At 38.8% G+C, this 17,910-nt stretch overlaps 2 protein-coding genes across 5 annotated transcripts; both read right to left on the bottom strand.

Annotated features, from left to right (window-relative positions):
* Window positions 1-789: 789 nt before the first annotated feature.
* On the bottom strand, window positions 790-7,569 carry LOC120572466 (serine/threonine-protein kinase/endoribonuclease IRE1). Of its 4 annotated transcripts, none has more exons than XM_039821792.1 (7): window positions 7,238-7,569; window positions 5,813-5,866; window positions 3,628-3,797; window positions 3,319-3,542; window positions 2,713-2,842; window positions 2,537-2,637; window positions 790-2,323 (listed from the first exon to the last, which is right to left on the bottom strand). In XM_039821792.1, exons 1-7 carry the CDS (start codon window positions 7,272-7,274, stop codon window positions 2,086-2,088), a joined length of 954 nt encoding a protein of 317 aa, XP_039677726.1. In that variant the 5' UTR covers window positions 7,275-7,569; the 3' UTR covers window positions 790-2,085. The 4 variants fall into 4 exon arrangements, with proteins under 4 accessions (XP_039677726.1, XP_039677724.1, XP_039677727.1 ...); XM_039821790.1 differs by having other exon boundaries at window positions 3,937-5,866; window positions 7,238-7,323; XM_039821793.1 differs by having other exon boundaries at window positions 5,769-5,866; window positions 7,238-7,323.
* Window positions 7,570-9,138: 1,569 nt separating this feature from the next.
* lgi2a (leucine-rich repeat LGI family, member 2a) lies at window positions 9,139-15,243 on the bottom strand. Its single transcript, XM_039821796.1, has 8 exons — window positions 14,768-15,243; window positions 14,466-14,537; window positions 13,344-13,415; window positions 12,484-12,555; window positions 12,109-12,180; window positions 11,766-11,935; window positions 11,404-11,568; window positions 9,139-11,302 (listed from the first exon to the last, which is right to left on the bottom strand). Exons 1-8 carry the CDS (start codon window positions 15,028-15,030, stop codon window positions 10,485-10,487), a joined length of 1,704 nt encoding a protein of 567 aa, XP_039677730.1. The 5' UTR covers window positions 15,031-15,243; the 3' UTR covers window positions 9,139-10,484.
* Window positions 15,244-17,910: the final 2,667 nt, after the last annotated feature.

The raw sequence follows: 17,910 nt of genomic DNA, 5'->3' as shown, positions 1-17,910 counted from the left end.
TTCCAGTGGTGGAATGGATGTAAATTACTCAAGTATGCACTTATACAAATTCAAGGTAGGCCTACTTGTACTTTACTTCAGTTATTTACATTTTAAGCAACTTTATATTTCTACTCCACCACCTCGCAGAGGGAAATATTGTACTTTTTACTCCACTACATTTGTCAGCTTTAGATACCATTCAGATTACATGTTTGTGATAAACCGAAAGATGAAGTGTTCCTTTATGTCTTTTTTATGTTGTAATTATCCAACTTCTTAAGCTAAATAAACTATTTTAAACCTCTCTCTGATCAGTTAGAAAAAGCATCATCACAAAGCTGAAAACAGCTGTTTTTCTGAGCTTATGAAAAGTAGACTTTGTAGAGATACGTGGTTATCACAGGACAGCGATGGTACAAATAGGATGATCTTTATAGAATATGATGCGTTGCTATAGATCAACAGTATACCATATAAGGAGTTAAATGTGCACAACCTTAAATGCAACATACACATAGATGCAGCTGTAATAGTAATCCGAAGACATCATAGTAAAACACTGACAAGGAACATTTTACTGCACAATAAGTAGGCTACTTTGACTAAGCAAACTTTGCTGATAGTACTAATAAGGTTTTAAAAACAGGACTTTTACATGATGTGGAGCATTTTCAGTGTGGTATTAGTACTTTTACTACTTTGTTCACCCTTGCTCAATTCTCACCCAGTATTATGTTACAATTTGTTGGGTGGATGAGAGGGGTGAAATTATATTTGACCAATTGTATAATAAAACACATCTTGCAATCATATTTTCAAAATATTTATTCAGATGATCAAGTTGAAATTTACAGTATACGTTGAGGATAACATCCAATATGTCTAAAACAAAAATAATGAAAAGAGAATCTTTATCTGTCATAAAGCTTACATATTCCATTGTTATGCACATTTGCAATACCATTGAATTCAATAAAAAAAATAAGATGCTTGCCATCGTTTCTGCTGACTTTTGTGTGATACACTGTAATAATACTGCAGTCCTTGTTTTATGTACATTTTGTATTTTCACAAAACAGAATGAATACCCAACATCTTTATTCGTCTCAAAACCCTTCTGAAATTGTAGAACCTCTGAGGCTGATAACAGACCAATGAGACAGTCAGCTCAAGAAACTAAAATGACTCAAAACACAGCTTGACCTACCTCTGTTATTTGTGAAAGAAACCAGCTTAGGATTTGGTATTATAGTTAACGGTCATTCATTTACCCCCACGTAATGTAACAATATCATGGAAATATACAAGAATAAAAAATTTAAAATATATATTTTTTTTTAAAGGACTGTAGTGTAAAGTTATATCAGCAATAAAATATAAAAAAATTTATCAAAAGTACAAGTAGTTAAGTATTTTCATTTCAGGGTCTTTTTTTTAGGTAATATTGATTCATCAATCTGTGAAAACATGTAAATTACCTTGCAACTACAGCCATCAGATAAATGTAGCTAAATAAAAGTAGAATAGTTCCATATAAGGATAATGGTCAAGTAAAAGTATAAAATCTTACAAAATGAAAAAAAAGTGAAGAGAAAGTCCCTTAGAAATGACTACAGCACTGTATCCTCTAATCTACTTACTGTTACGTTTGCCTTTGAAAAAAAGTTACTATATCCAACACATGCAACATCTTACAGGCTTATTTTACAGAGGACATTTAGACACAGAAGGAAAAGCACAGATGTATATAAAAATAAATGATGGCTGAATTTCATTTAGCTGCTTCAGTTTCAGGTACGTGGAATTGTTTATGCTGACTCGCTATCACACTGTCATGACTTACCGAGACATTGGAATATAACAGAGTGTGTTGTTGTTAAGTTATTATTTACACATTTTTTTCTTTTATGATAAGTTTGGCGATTTCAGATGTAAAACAAGACCTATTGGACTTAATGTTTGTGCAGTCTTGATGCCTAATGTTGCTCTAGTCTTGCTTTGGGGCATAGACACTATAACTATTAAAACTACTGTATTACAACATAATTACTTGTGCTTTTTTCTCTGACTGTTTGTTAAACTTTAAAGTCATTTTTGAAGTCCCTAATCCTTTTTGAATTCAAATTCAAAGTCACTGGTTTGAGACTCTTGAACTGGGATACCCAGATGCTCCTCAGGGTTTATGGACAGCATGTTAAAGCTGGGGGTGATGTCTTCTCTTTGGAACATTTCCTTCAAGGGTGTCTGCGAATTCCACCCTTTGGTCTTGGCAAACTTGTAAACACATCCAAAGAGATCAGGAAATATTTTCATTATATCAACCTGGGCTGCATCCTCGGCACTGCAAACAAATGGAATACTTTTTGAAAACTGGTTTTCAGGGTGGATATATTTGCATATATCAAGCAGTAGAATAAAATAGCATGAGGAAAAAAACGCTTGACAATCTCTTAAAAAATAAATTAAAGTGTATAATGATTGTGTTAGTTGATAAATTAGTGATAATAGAAAATAATTAAAATACATCTCAAGGCCCTGCATCACTTTCACTCACTAGTGCTCATGGAGGTTTCGTATGAAGCGCAGTAATCCCAGTGTGTTGTCAGGGTACACTTTTTTCTTGCCATCCATCTTCTGGACCAACTCTGTTGAAAACTGCAACACCAACAATAATTAATCATACAGTGGAATTTAGGAATACAGAAGTTACAGTTGTAATGTTGCAGTCACCTTATTTTTCCACTGTTTGAAGGATCCATCCCCAGCACATTCTTCCAATGAACAAACCAGTTCTGTGTCAGCATTTCGACAGTTTGCCACCTCATCCCTGTTGCCAGTCCTTCTCAAGTATTCAACTCTCCTGAAAAAAAGTTTATTTTAGTATGCATGAATTGCAAAATAAACAGAACCCTACAAAAATCTCAGCAGTTTGACATTTCACAGTGGTACAGATATCCAGATGGATGAATCCTAATTGCTTTGGTGATCCTCTTACTGTTCCCCTAGAGCCACCAGCAACTCAAAATTTTCACTTATCCTGTGAAATATCTCCTGGATGAATTAGCTCAAAAACTGGTACAGTTAGAGGATGAATTGTATAATGACTTTGGTGAGCCCCTGGCTTGCCCCTATGGACACATGGTCTCTTTTTCCTAAACTTAACTAGTCGTTTTGGTGCCACATTGTCTGTGTGCTATGAATGTCTATACCACATTTTGTCCCATTCCATCGAGTAAATGGAGAGATATATCACTTTGAACCAAACAGCTGACAATGCTATCCAATACAAAATTAAATATCAACCTATCAATTAAACAATCAGTGGTTCCTTCTTACCTTTCAGGGGTCCAGAAGAAGGGATGATTTAAGCATTCTTCCACTTTAGGTCTGTTCATTGGTTCTTCACTGATCATCCACTCAATGAGATCCTTTGCCACCACATCTTCAACATGGTCCAAACTGTACCTCCCTTCATCAATGTTGTTCTCACATTTAGAGGATTTGTCACCGAAAGGATGGTGTCCCCCAGAGAGGATATAATAACTGAGCATACCTGCCACCTTAAGAATTAACAGAGCATTTTAGCAATCAAGGACGTATTTTTCACTTAGTCATCAATTAAGTTTGTGTAGCAGAAAAACTGACCTGTACATCAGTGTTCGACTTGTATGGAATTTTAGTGCCATCATCGTCTGCTAAAGTCTCCTTGGCCATCCAGCATTTTGTTCCCGCACTTCCTGTGCGATAAGTTGTTTGGCCTTTGGGCAACCTTCGGCTTATGCCAAAATCAGCTAATCTCGCCCTCCCTTTAACATCTGTAGGACAGACCAAGTAGACAAACTCAGAAAACAAAATTATGTATGATTCTTATAAATTCAAATATTATTATTACTATTTTCCTGGATTATAAATCTTAAATTCCTTGATTTCAGTATCTTTTTTAACTTGTCTTACCGATCAAGACATTCTGTGGTTTGAGATCCCGGTGGAGAATTGGAGGATTTTGACAGTGAAGCACCCTTAAACTCTCCAGAACCTGATAGACAAGTTTTTTTATCAGCAGACTCCGATCATTATTTCTGATGTGCTCTTCCAAGGTGTATTCACAAAGTTGAAGACCAAGATATCCAAAGTTCTCATCCTCCGCAGCATCAACATATCGTACAATAGATGGATTATCAAGCTCTGGAAGTCGAAGAAATCCTTCCTCATTCTTCAGCACTTGATAGTTGCATTTAGTCATTCTCTTAATAGCAACTTCAGTGCCGTCAGCTCTCAGCCCCAAGAAGACTTCAGTACCATCACTTCCCTGCGCTATGCGGAATTCTGCATCATTCACATAAATCATGCTCCCAATTCTGGTTACTTTACTTTCATCAGTGCTCAGAAGCTTGTCTAATTTTCCTCTCCACCTCTTGCTTATTTGTAGCCATTTGTGTTTTATTGATGATACAGAAGGGTTGAAGTGGAAGGGCACCACATTTGAAGTTGACTCCATAACAGGAGCTGCTGTTAGATCAGTTGCAGCAGTGCAAACATCATTGTTCGGGTCTTCTTGCTTTTCCTTCTTTCTCTTCTTCTTTTTCTTCTTTTTCTTGGATCCAGGTAAGATTGTAGAGCTTTCCCATTCCATGTCTGGTTCGCTGAAATGATTTTTCAGTCGTCTGAGAACTTCTTTCAGCTTGTCATTCATTTTCATATCTGCAAATGCTAGTGTGTCCTCAGGCACCGAAGTTATCCCCACTGATGTAAAGATGGAAGCTGCCTGTTCAACTGAAAGTAAGTTTGCAAATACACCATATGTGTAGACTCTAATGTCAGAAGAATGTTGGCCCTTTGCAAAAGTAGCAACTGTTTTGCATAACTTCTCGAGAAAGTCAGGATCCCAGCCATATGTGCACTTTGTTTTCTGTGTTATCACATATAGAGTTTGCAGAACAGCTTGCCATATATCAGGTCTATCTTTGGAGGAAAGCCGGTCCAGTAGTTGGGGGATTATAGCTAATGCTTGCTCATTTAGTATGTCTTCCATTGTGCAGAAAACTGCATGCAAACTATCTATTGCTCTCTTTACATCTCTCTCAGGGATGTTTGGAAAGCGACTGACTGCACCTGTAATATATGTGTTCACATTTTTTGTGTCCTTCAACCATTTGATACTTCCCTGGCTGTATTTTTCATTACCTGGCCCAGTAACAGTAAAGAGAATTTCGATCATGGTCAGATGGGTCTGAGGATCCTCGAGCAGCATGTGGCTGTCAAAGGTTTTCAACACTTCTTCAGGTGGTTTCTCTCGCACAGCAATTTCCATATCCAGGAAATAGCTGAGTTTGGAGCACAATTTGTCTCCTTTTAATGCAAGTTCATGAATTATCTGAGATAATTTTTTTTGTTCAGGATCAGGGAGAGGTAACAAAGTTACCAGTGCACCGGCAGAGATGAGCACTTTCAGAACATCCTCCCTGTCTTTGATGGCAGCTTGCAGCGGTGTGAATATGGGATTGTATCCGTTTGGATTAGCTTTTGCTTCAAGTAGTTTCTCCACAAAATAAAGTGGTGCTTTGGATAGTGAGACATAATGCAAAGGTGTCCAGACATTTTGGGAAGCCTGGTTTGGGTCTGCACCCTGATGCAAAAGGAAAGTAAGAATATTCCTATTGTGATTTACAACAGCAGCAATCAGTGGAGTTATACAGTCATTCCACTCTCTGCAGGGGTAAACTTGATTAAGATGTTTTTTTTTAAGTAATTTTTTTAGCTTGTTGAGGTTGTTGTTTATAATGCACCTTATTATAGGATGTGTTTCTGTTAGGGGGGCTGTGACCTGCACCTGTGTGGATAGTTGGATAGATGGAAAGATATTCATTTCTTTGCTTCAGAGGAACTGTAAAAAGACAAAATAATTAAGTTAGTGTACCAACATTTGGTGCCATTTTAAATTTTTACATGCGGCCAAAAGCTATCATTGGAATTCAAGGTTCATTATGTTTATTTCATTTTAAAGATGCATTTTTATTGCTTTTAAAAGCTCAAACGAAATTCCATTTACAACCATTGTATTAAGGCGGGTGCCGTGGGTACAGATCGGAGATACTTCAAACCAGAGGGCAAACACAGCGGAAACTGTCTACATGCTTACATACAGCACTATAAAACTAGAGGTGACATTTGTCACCAACACTGTGATTAACGTGACCAAGTACCAACATAGGCTATATACAAAAACAGTTTGATCCTACAACTTGTAAACCTTCCTATATTCAGTGTATTTGCTGAGATTTGCAACAGGTTTAGTAGTAATTTAATATTGACATAAATACAGTTGAGTAAACACTGGTCCCAAATTCTAGAATAGCTAATGCTAAGTAGGGTTGGGTATCGTTTTTTTTTTTTCTGATACCGGTGCTACAGCGATACTTTTAAAAACGATGCCGGTGCCTAAACCGGTACTTTTTAAGAAAGTAAAAAAAAACAAAAAGAAGGGAAAAAAAAGGGTACTAAACAACAGTCAGCGACATTAAAGAACGGCTTGTTTACTGCTAAGGCCATATGGTCAAAATTAAAGATTTAATAATAATGTAAGTATAACTTAAAACAATAACTTATTTCACCAGTAAATTGCTGTTGAACGACAAAAACAACCACCAGACGGGAAAAGGGTATTTTACAATTACTGTGAATGCACCACGAGGCTACCTGCAAAGAATTTCATGTAGACCAGCTTTGCAACCTATTTTAAGTACGTACTGCACTGCAGAGCAGACGGTTACGTCCCGGTGTTGGAGTTCTGCGCAGTGAAATACATTTACACTTTACACTGTTTAACTTAGCTGTCAGCATTTTAACCATGTTTAATCCAGCTGCTAGCTAAAGGTAGGCTAACGTTACATGCTGTCGAGTAAAGTCAGGCACCAACGTTTTCGTTATTATTCGGTCTCGTTACTACCGTTTGACTTGCTAATGCACAGGTCGGGCCACACCTTGCCCTTAACTTCCTCATTCAGCCTATAAGCCACAATTAAACTTCAATGTGCACAGGTGTAAAATGCCTCCAGTAGGCTATTCATAATTCTTTATCGTAGGCTAGTTGGTACAAGGATGACATATTGTGTTATTAAACAAACTGACATTAAATAACCATGGGTTATGAATAAGACTATGCTACATGAGTGTGCTTTTCCTTAGCGAGCACACTAATTATTTTACATAACAAATTTAAGGTAACTAGTAGAGAATTGCAGGAAAATGTACTTACAATGTCGACGTGGGACGTCTGCTGCAGTGTGAATCATATCTCACAAAACTTAACACGCAGTGCTCTTTTTGTAGGCTACTCCTGTCTGTGACTGAAACTTTTTCTCTCTGACTCTGCCTCTGGGCACCTCCCATTTACAGCAACAGGTTGGTCAAGACTTGCTGGGAGAAGTGGGTTGGGTTCACTTTTATTGCTACCTGCCACGACAGCAAGGCTGGTATTGCTTTCACTTTGTGAGTCAGTGTGTATGGCAAAATGTGGTGTGCACACACACACACTAGTGTAGCAGGAACTACCACAAAAGTGAACTGTAGTTCTTTGCTAGGTATTTATATTTATGTCTGTCTGTGGACAGATTCTGTTGTCACAACAGTGCAAGCTGCAGTCTCGCAACTTTACAGGTGTTGAGTTGAGATCAATGGCGTTGTCCGAACAAGGGCGCTGGAAGTACAGGGCCTTGAGTTAATATGCTCATCTGAGCCTTCAGTTATTACCGTGCGCCCACAATCATGCTTCAGGAGTTAAATGACCTTTTTTTGCTCTCGGTTTAGCTTTACATCATAATTTTTTTTCATTAATAGTTAATATTTTCCTTATTGATGCAACCACTGAACACCAGTCGAATATAAGACAGGAAGTACAGGAAGTATAAGGCAGGGCCATCTATTAAGGAAACTAAAATGATTTAAAGGTATGCACAATACATAGGTTTGCATAGCATTTATTCTTGTTTTTGTAAACTACCATTAAATAAATACATTCCAGCATTTTATTTTATTTAATGTGTCCTCACTCGACTTCTGAAACCAAACCTACGCCTTTGCCAGTACTTGATAGATAACAGAGAAAAGCTGCTGACAGGAAGACAAACCACTTCCTTTCTGATAAGGTTCAACGTCAAAAAGATATATATTTCTGCTGTGGTAGTTTGCTTTTCAGGAGGCTGTGACATTCTGATGGAACCATCCGTCAAACGAACACAGCCAAACTAAGCACATACAATGTGGATAACAAGCCCGCTGAGTTGGCAGTTTATACCCTGTTTTATACTGGAGCATACCATTTTATTGGAAGAAGACATATTATGTAACTCTGTTATATAGACATGCACATCTGATGATGATGATAGTGTTCAAAGTAGTATTGGGTGTATTATAGTTGTAAAGTACGAGTTCTTGAACTTTTATTGAAAAATGGTGCCATCTTCATAGCCCCAAACACATTATATATATTTATTGGTAAGACAATATTGCTAACTGCCTGTAGGCCTGTAGATTTATAATCCCTTTTTTTTTTTTACAGTGCTCATTTACATTGTGGCAAATTAGCAGTGTAAATTGGTGAGCATGCAGTGTATTGATGTCTACACAGTTTGGCGCTAGGCAGGTAGTGTACAGTGACTTTTAGAGCTTTTTTGCTAAAAACAGGTGAGACTGAACTAAAACCGTGTAGTTGCAACCCGTAGAACAAAAACCAAGAGCTGAAAGACGCTAAAATGCTCTGTAGAACTGAGAGAGACTGCAGCTGTTTGATAATTGACTGTAGGTTTATCATTATGATTGATCCCTTTCATACTCATTTGATACATAGAGATATTAATTGTTGCCGCTGACTTTAAAGACAATAAAAGAAACTTCACATTTTATCCTAATGATAAATGAACGGTAAAACAATCATACCTTTACACATTTATTTTGATACTCAAATGATTAAATTTACAGTATATTTTAACATTCAATATGCTTAAAACAAAATCATACAAAATAATCTGCATGTTGTAAAGCTTGCATATTCCATTATTTGTTTTTGTTTTTTAAAATTGCAATAACATTTGGGTAATGAGCAGAAGCACTTTAGACTTCTGAGTTTAGGTTTATTTAAAAAGAATTTGGCAAACACCCTTTTTTGAATGTCATGCTCTTGCAAGCTGCACTTAACATTTTATTTTTTTTAAGTAGGTGCAAAGATCGTTCAGGTTTTTGTGTGACAAACAGGTAGTAGCATTGCAGTCCATGTTTTATGTACATTTTGTAGCTTGTAAGTCAACATTTAGTATTAGTAAGGACAGAATGACAGAGGGAAAAAGCCTCTCAACTTGGATGAATATATTTACATCAACATTTTCTTTCCTTCATTTCTGGACAAAAAAATCATGTCCTTTTATCAAATGTATATTTGAGTTCACTGACTTCTGCAGTGAGGTATATTGAGTTATATTCTCAAAAGAAAAGCTAAATTATGTCAGTAATCTAACAACTGTGGTTAATTTGTCAAACTTGTTAGTAGGTTTAATTTCCCTGACATCACCTAAACACTAAATGGAGATAAAGAGCTTCTATCTGCTTCACCACCTATACTGTAGTTCTTCAGGACTAAAAGGTTATTCCATTCACATGTTTGTCTAAAAAGGCATTAGCTATATCCAGTCCTGAATATTTCTCCTCCTAAAACAACAAACCACTTCTTCATTTTTTACTGTACGCAATATAGTCTATAGCACTTACAGTAACATTTTCTACTTAACGACTACACTCTAGGGCAGGGGTCTCGACTACAATAATTAAAGGTTTGTGCTTTCAAGACATTCCCTGCACGGAAAAAGCAAAGGGCTGTGATACTTTATCGCGGCCAGAGGGAGGCACTGTGGGCCCATCAGAACACAGAACCCCAGCGCTGATAAGGCAACAAACTGTACATTACCACATGGTATGAGGACAATTAGGGAAGTGGCTCATAGATGAGCAACCACACCGGTTACATTCCTTAAATGACAACAAAACAAAATTACTAATATGATTTTTCTCTTAGGTCCTGTTGTATATTTTTTGGATATAAAACCATTAGTGCAGGGGATATTAAACTAAAATCTCTAAATAGTTTAAATTTCATTTCAAATCTTTCTGCCCTCAGGAATGCTAGCTGGATTTTTAGGAGAATACCAGCCTCTTTGTACAATTGTCCACCCTCTTGACTCGCCCTCTCAGTCTCTGTGAAATGGTAGGGTCTTTGAAAGTCCGAGAGAGAACAGGTAATAGGACAAGGCCATTGAGAAATAGTCAAGAAACCTTAAAAACTAAAAAGGATTCCAAACACCACTCGACCAAGCTCTTATTTGTGACAGAAACGTATGGCGGAATTGATATTTAACAGTTCTTTTAGTCTGTTCTGTTCCTTTCTTTTCCCTACAGAAATGTGTCTTTTTAGTGGAAGACGTTCGATTGCAGGAGGAACAATAACGCAATGCCCCTCACAAGCTCAAGTCAATGATGATGTGCTCAAAGATTTGTGTGTTTCCTTTAAAGCTAGAGGTGAAGATGAAGTCCCTACGGTCAGTGGAAACCACTGTGAAGGAGCGCGGCGCCTGGATGTACACCTCCTTGAAACGGTCAAATAGTTTGTTCTCATCATCCCACGCGTAGATCTGTGAGAAAGTGTAATCACTTCCCAGGGCCAGGTAGTTACGTTCTTTGAAATAGAACGGCTGGAGAATCATGGAGCCTCGCGAGGGCAAGGCCTGGATCTCCGCAAACTGTTTGGCACCCCATCGTAGAATTTTGGAGTCACCAATATAGCGCGTCATAGCCAGGTAGAGTTCCTCCTTGATCCGGAAGTGCTTTACAGCTACAACGTCCTCCATGTTAGGGATCTCGCCCTGCAGGACAAACTTCTGGTTGCTTCGGCTCCACTGGTAGATCACAGGCACCTGTGAGCGGCTTGCCAAGATGAGATGGGCCTTCCCATCCAAGTCCAGGAACTCTGCATCTGTGTCACGGTACCACTCATGCAGCGACTGGTATGAATAAAAGCCCTTATCGTTCCACTTGTAGAGGGTGGACAGGCCCGCCTTCGAGCTGTCAGCAATCACAAAGAACCAGTCAGAGCCGACCTGGAACGCTTCAATGTCATTGGGCTTGGAAATCTTGGACACCTCAATGTCCTGGAACTTGCTGAACCTGCTTTGGTCCTCATCAAACTTGTAGATGTGGGAGCCACCGAAGAGCTGAGCCACGATGACAAACACCTGGTCCTGGATGACAACTGACTTGCACCCGACAATGGACTGACCTGGAAGGCATGGAAAAGGAAATAAACAAGCCAATCACATGTGTAAAACACAACCAGGGAATTCTGAAACCGTCTGTTAAGCCATTGGTACAGGTACGGACCGGTTATGTTATCGTATGTCCTGAAGTTCATTTCTATGTGGTCCCATTGGAAAACCATACAGCTCTCTGCGCTGGGAGCAGCAATAGTCACATAGACATCATTCTTATAGCTGAATGTGTCAACTGACAGAGACTCCGATTCCACAGACTGATGTAGGACGAAATCTGTGGAAAGGCACATTCAGAATAGAAAATTTCCACAAATGAACAACATTCTAACAGGAAAGCCACATTAAAAAGATAAACTGAGAAAACTACATTTTTGCCTTTTCAATACACTTCTTCATATGACCCCATTGGGTTGCCCGATACTGATGCCAGTTAGAATAGAGACAAGGCCAGCTGGCTCAGGTGTTTCTCACCCGTTGAGATGCATTCGTTGTGCAGGCTGTTCATATCATTGAGGCGCTTGTCCTTCATGTCCTCCGGTCCAGCACACACGACATCCGACACGGTGGCATTGGTGTTCTTCAGCCACGTCATCAGCCACTTGGCACGGCAGTCACACTCAAAAGCATTGCCTCGCAGATCCCTGCAGAAGAGGAGTACCGCATGTCATTGCAGAGAAACAAAGTAGAAAAGCTAGAAGGCATAGTACAAGAAGAAGAAAATAATCATAGGACCCAGGATAAATTCTTGACGCAGTTCACGAGGAAAGACACTGCACTATTTTCCCCAACACTTGTAACTGAGTGTCAAACTTACAGCTCTATCAGTGAGTCCAAGTCATTAAAGAGGTCCCTGGGCAATGCTTTAATGTTGTTGTTTGCCAAAGACCTGGAAACAACAGCAATGAATTAATATAGAAAATAAAATAATGGAAAAAAACATGATTCACGTATACTGTGAAGACGTCAAAGTAATATTTAAATGTCTGGACAACTCTGACATAAACTACTTAGTATTCTTATCTCCATTAATGTTTGACAGTGTTACCGTTAATCCTAATTACACATTAATTAACACATAACTATTTAGCATAACTCACAATGGTTCACAATTGCTTACTTTCAGCACATACTGTATATATTACAAAGACTTTAACAATGTTTGGGAATGATTTTAAAGGTTGGAACATACAAGTGAGTCAAGTCCCTGAGTCCTCTGAAGGCATATTTCGCTGCAGTCTCCATCTTATTACTCTCAATGAACCTGAGGGAGATCACAGGAAAGTGTTAGACTTAGTGGGGAATGAAATGTAGCCGTACACATACTATGGACACAATCAGCACCTGTTTCTGGCAATGGGTCACTCGCTCATTTCTGTGGCATTTCAATCTCGAAAAGAATCATTTGGACTTTGATGAATTTGAAACTAATTCTGGTGAATTTTGTGCAGGTTTAGACAAAAATTATCTTTTGTAGAATTCATTTTGTAAAGGTTTTGCAAAAAACTAATGCAGTCATTCTTTTGTACCAATCCTACATATCTATATTTGCTGATGTTTTGTTTTTGTTTTTTAAAAAGGCTTTGGTCAGGATTTGTGCATGTACTCTTACTGTTGTGATAGATAGATTACATCTTTTTTTCATTAAAATTATTGTAAGGCGCTTGAGGATTATTATGAAAATACAATACAGTATTTCCCAAATGCCTGTAATGCCAGCAATATTACGGATACAGATTTGTAATAAATATATTATTGGTTTTAGAAATGAGTTGTGCGCAAATGAGTGAAGATTCTTTGAACCACTAGATGGCGTACAGTCAATACTTTCCTGCCTCATTCACTTTCTAAAAGACCAAAATCCAACCAGATAACCTCATGCCCATAACAACACTATTAATATGTTAAATCAAAGTGTGTTGTTCAATCCAGTTCAACTGATTCAACTATTGTTGTACACATGTTGTGTAGCCAACATGGTTGGTTATTATGCTGATTTACTGGATGTCCTTGTACTATTTTCAATTTTTTTTTAAAGAAGAAAGAACTTACAGATACTCCAGATGTGGAAGGCCTGAGAATGCATCATCCCTTACAGTTGTAAGAGAATTGGAATTCAGAAGCCTGTAAAGAATAATAAAATACACATTTACAGATGCTGGCTGCTAGCACAATGTGTCGTTTTATGCCTCGGTCTGAACAACAGATGACATTTCTTAGATTGTGATTTCGCATTTAGTGATCAAAATAAAGCCAAATGCTCTCAGCCCAATTCCTAATGATAACACGTGTGAAATCAAGAGTGGGAAAGTAATTATATCACTAAAGTATATGGCCTATATTGCCATTTCAGTACACTGTGGTACTGGAAAATGTCAAGACAAAACGCATCTTACCAAACAATCTGTAAGCAAAAACAGTGTCCCCTGGAGGAGTAACCACAGAAAATTCTACTACAGAGATATCCTATATCAAGATGTAACACACGCAAATGACAATCATCTTGTGAAAATTGTCATTTTTAAGGGGAATGGTAAAGAAAAGAGTAAATACTGAGCTGTGTAAGCAGCTGCACTCCCACCACAACCTGTATCTAGCTGTACATCATCATGTGTGTCATGACTTTGGCTCTATATCTGCCACGCCTTTGCTTCTGCTGGCATCCCAGCTATCACTAGTGGAGTAACAAAGTAGATTGATGGCCTGTGGTAAGTACAATGTAGCATAGGATCACACTGAAAGCTTCCCAACCCTTTTAAAAACCTTCATGCTAATTGCTTTAACATGCACCAAAACAGACGTAATGCATGACAACACAAAGCACAACAAAAAGTTAGCCACAGTACTGGACATACTGTATGTGTGCTTCAACAGCATGAAAGTCTTAATAAACCCATGCTAATATTCGCCAAGATTATAGGCTATTGTATTTTTCTGGTGTAATGAGGGTTTGGTTGCATATATTGCAGCTTTGGACTGCACAGCCTGATGCCTTTGTCATGTTGAACACCCACATTAAAAACATGTCCAAGTTTCGAAAGTCCCCAATTTGTTTTGAAAACAATCTGTCTGCATAGGTTTGCCCTAAAAGGAGCTTTTGCTACAAGGTAAAGGCAACTCCTAGAGTAAAACCTTACAACACAGAGGAATGATACGCAGTTGAAGTGCTCTTACAGTAGCTGGAGGGATGGCATGTGAGAAAACATTGCCTCTTTGACTTCGGAGAAAGTCCCATTGACGATACTCCTGAAAGGAAGAAGCAGAAACGATCAACATAAAGCCATCAAAGCAAATCCGATGCTGAAAAGTGATCAATCAGAGAAAGGACTGCATTGCCTTTCAACATCAGCTCTCATTAAGATGGAGTAGGCTACATTATACAAAATACAGCAAGGGGCAACTGGAATGGAAGTTAATATGCCTATTGCTGCATATTCTACATGCATGTTTAGTGAAAACATCATAGAGCTACTTACAAAGAATTGATGTCGTTGGGGCTAATCCTCGGGACATTGGAGGACCCGACGCAAATGATGGACTCCCTGGAGCAGCTGCATGTTGAAGGACATCGGAAAACCTTCTTCGTATGACCCGGTTGAATCAGGAAGCAAAGCGACAAAGAAAACAATGTCCAAATCTTGAGAGTGGGCAGCATCTTTCTTGCCGGGCTTGCATGTGTGAGGTTTGCGGAGAGCACCGAGCGAGGCAGATGGCACCGCGCGTTTCCACCCTGCACCATGAAATGCTGCACTGGCTCCCTGACATCAGCAAATCAGCTGCAGCTCCCCTCCGTCCACTTTCATTATTTATTAAGTCAGAGCTCCAGTCGGATAACTGTTGGTTAAACAACCACGCACCATACATCGACAAAAAAAGAAGAATCCATTATTAAGGCTGCTTCTGGCTGCCAAAGACGATCTGGTAACCCTAAAGTCTCACATACGTTGCCTTTAAACGAAGCGCTTCAAACATGTTTATTTGTGCTTTGGGTGGCATTTATAGAAATATTGTTATATTGTATTAGCAGATATACTGCGTTTGTCAGTCATGAATTTATAGACTTCCAAAAATAAATTTCGAATGACGTCATTTATTTACACATGTAGGCCTACATGTTGTTGTAAGTTTGGACATATGCTGACACATAGCCCATCTCGATTATTTCTGTAATTCTTTTTTTTTTTTTTTTTTTTACAATATGGGTTTCTTAAAAACATTTAGAATTTTGAAAAGAATATGAAGGACTCTATAAAACCGTTTGACTGAGACGCCATGAAAGTGATATATTGTTACTAAGGGAAGATTTACATACAGTATGCTGTACCGTTCCCCATCCTCCATACAGAGGCTCTCAGAGGCGCAGAACTGCAGCACCATGGACAGCGCCTCGGCTCAGCTGGAAGGCTTTTACACTAAATACAAGTGGCTGCATGCATATGCAGTCACATTATACACTATATATACACACTACAGTACACAGCAGTATATGTAGCGACACCTGCATCAGCATAGGGGACCAGACAGTGAGAAGTGGGATTTTGGACTTAAGTGAAAGATTAAAGTAAACATCCTTCACTTTTACTCAAACAAAATTGACATCAAAATTAAACAATCATTATAGTTTTTGATGATAAGGCAGACTATTTCAGGGCTTGGTCCCCCAATTTCATGAAAAATTGACATTCTTAGATCAACATAGCATGTATTATGCAAAAGAAAATGTACGAACCATGACCATGCAATCACAAACGTTTGCCAAATCCCACAGTTCACATAATCTGCTTTCCTCTTGAATATTTAGGAATCTGGCAAAACCTAGAGGGAGAATAACGCTTCTTAACTGAGAAAGCCAATGTTGTTGCCTTGATGGTAGCAGTAGGTTGTCCGTCCTATATACCAGGCGCAATGTCCCGACTGGTACCAGTCTGGTAATCAATTACCCTGTTGGTAGTTTGGTAAACTGTGGTCCCTTTGGTAACAAGTCTGTTAATCTGTGGTCCTGTTTATGACACTCTAGCACTCCATCATCACTGAACTCTACCTGGCAGCTGCTGAGAGGCAGGAGCAAAGGCTTATTTGTCATCCAGCAGCATCCCTTGGGTACTTAGATTTATGATTGAGTGTGTGGAGAGCAGATTTAGGAGGAATATTCTTGAAAGTCAGTCTGTTTTGGTGTGAAGGAATGAAGGTAAACATTCATTAGGGTTTAAGTGAAACATGAGGCTGCAAAGTGTCTTTTACCATTTTAAGATTTAGAAAACACTTAAATAATGATAAACTAACTTACTTAGGTCATAATGTGCCCTGTTTCCCTTAATCTTTACAGTTTGATTTACCTGATCTGTTTTCTTAATGCAATGCTTGGTACTGATACACACTGATAACTGGATTGCATAAAAAGAGTGATGCCGTGTGCAGGTTTCTCAGTGGCAGCTGTTTTCTGATTTACACACTGCAGCAGACTTGATCAATAGAGGGGGGTTCCTTTAAAACTGGCCAGCACAAAAAAGTGGGTCTGACTCTCTCAATCCCCACAGCATCTCGGCAAACTCAGCAAAAGATGGGGACACCGAGCAGACAGGGAACGGAGAGAGAAGAGAAAGACAAAACATTTTTTGACTGAGGCAGCCAGCTTCATTCATGGAAACCAAATGTACTGTTCCACATTCAGAATCAGTCAGTCAATTCAAGTTGATTATTTCTCATGTCTGACTGAAGCTGATTTACCGCTGCAAAATGAGCCATTTTGTGAATGCCCCTTCTTCTTTTCAGAGTGCTGCACTATACCAGAGCCGTCGCAGTGTTTTTCCACTATGTTTTGTTGAGGGTTGCGTACAGCCCGGGAACAGTAAGTAAAAGTGTGCTGATACAGCACCATTATCTATCTGCCTCCAGTCCACTTTCAAAGGCTGCTGGTTGGATTGGTTCTGGTGTTGCTATTGCATTACCAATTGCAGTTGAAAAACCAACATGTGCTGACTTTGCTATACCCAAGCACACCTGGGCCCATCAAACACACAGCAACTATGGAAGCTGGTTGGTATCTCCAGTTCTGATCCATACATGTGCATTTGAATGCATTTGAATTTGATGCAGCGGCTTCTACTTCACATGCCCCAAGCTTTAAAACAGCAATCAAGCTGGATAATCTGCAGCAGACAAAGGGGAGGGCACAGGAAGAACTTGGACAGTGCAGTATCGAAATATACATTAATCACCATTCAGTGAGGCTTTAGTAGGAGTCTATTTTTGCGCCTCAGGGCCCTACATGCTCTGCTTCCTAATGACTCAGACCGGAGGGCAGAGGGGAAAAGACGAAAGTCTTACGAAAACCTTTGGTGAAGTTCTGAGGGAAATCTCAATTCATCCTACGCTGTGTAATAGTAAAATACAGCGTAACAGTTAAACTACCCATCTCCTAAATTGTTAATGCTATATACAGTACATGTTCACTCATTTCCTATACTAAACACGGGAGTAATCTATGTTTGGTGTACTCCATTGATTATCTGCTCCTTGTGATCACTTCCACAGCCTGAAAGTAAATGAGCTAACCCAATACACTGGCTTCAAATGGAGATAATCGCTCAATGGCTTTTGTATCATATTTCAACACACT

Source organism: Perca fluviatilis, chromosome 14, assembly GCF_010015445.1.
Source record: "Perca fluviatilis chromosome 14, GENO_Pfluv_1.0, whole genome shotgun sequence".
In the NCBI taxonomy this organism is placed as follows: Eukaryota; Metazoa; Chordata; class Actinopteri; order Perciformes; family Percidae; genus Perca; species Perca fluviatilis.
The sequence above is the reverse complement of the archived record's forward strand: the minus strand, read 5'-3'. Positions and strand labels throughout refer to the sequence as shown.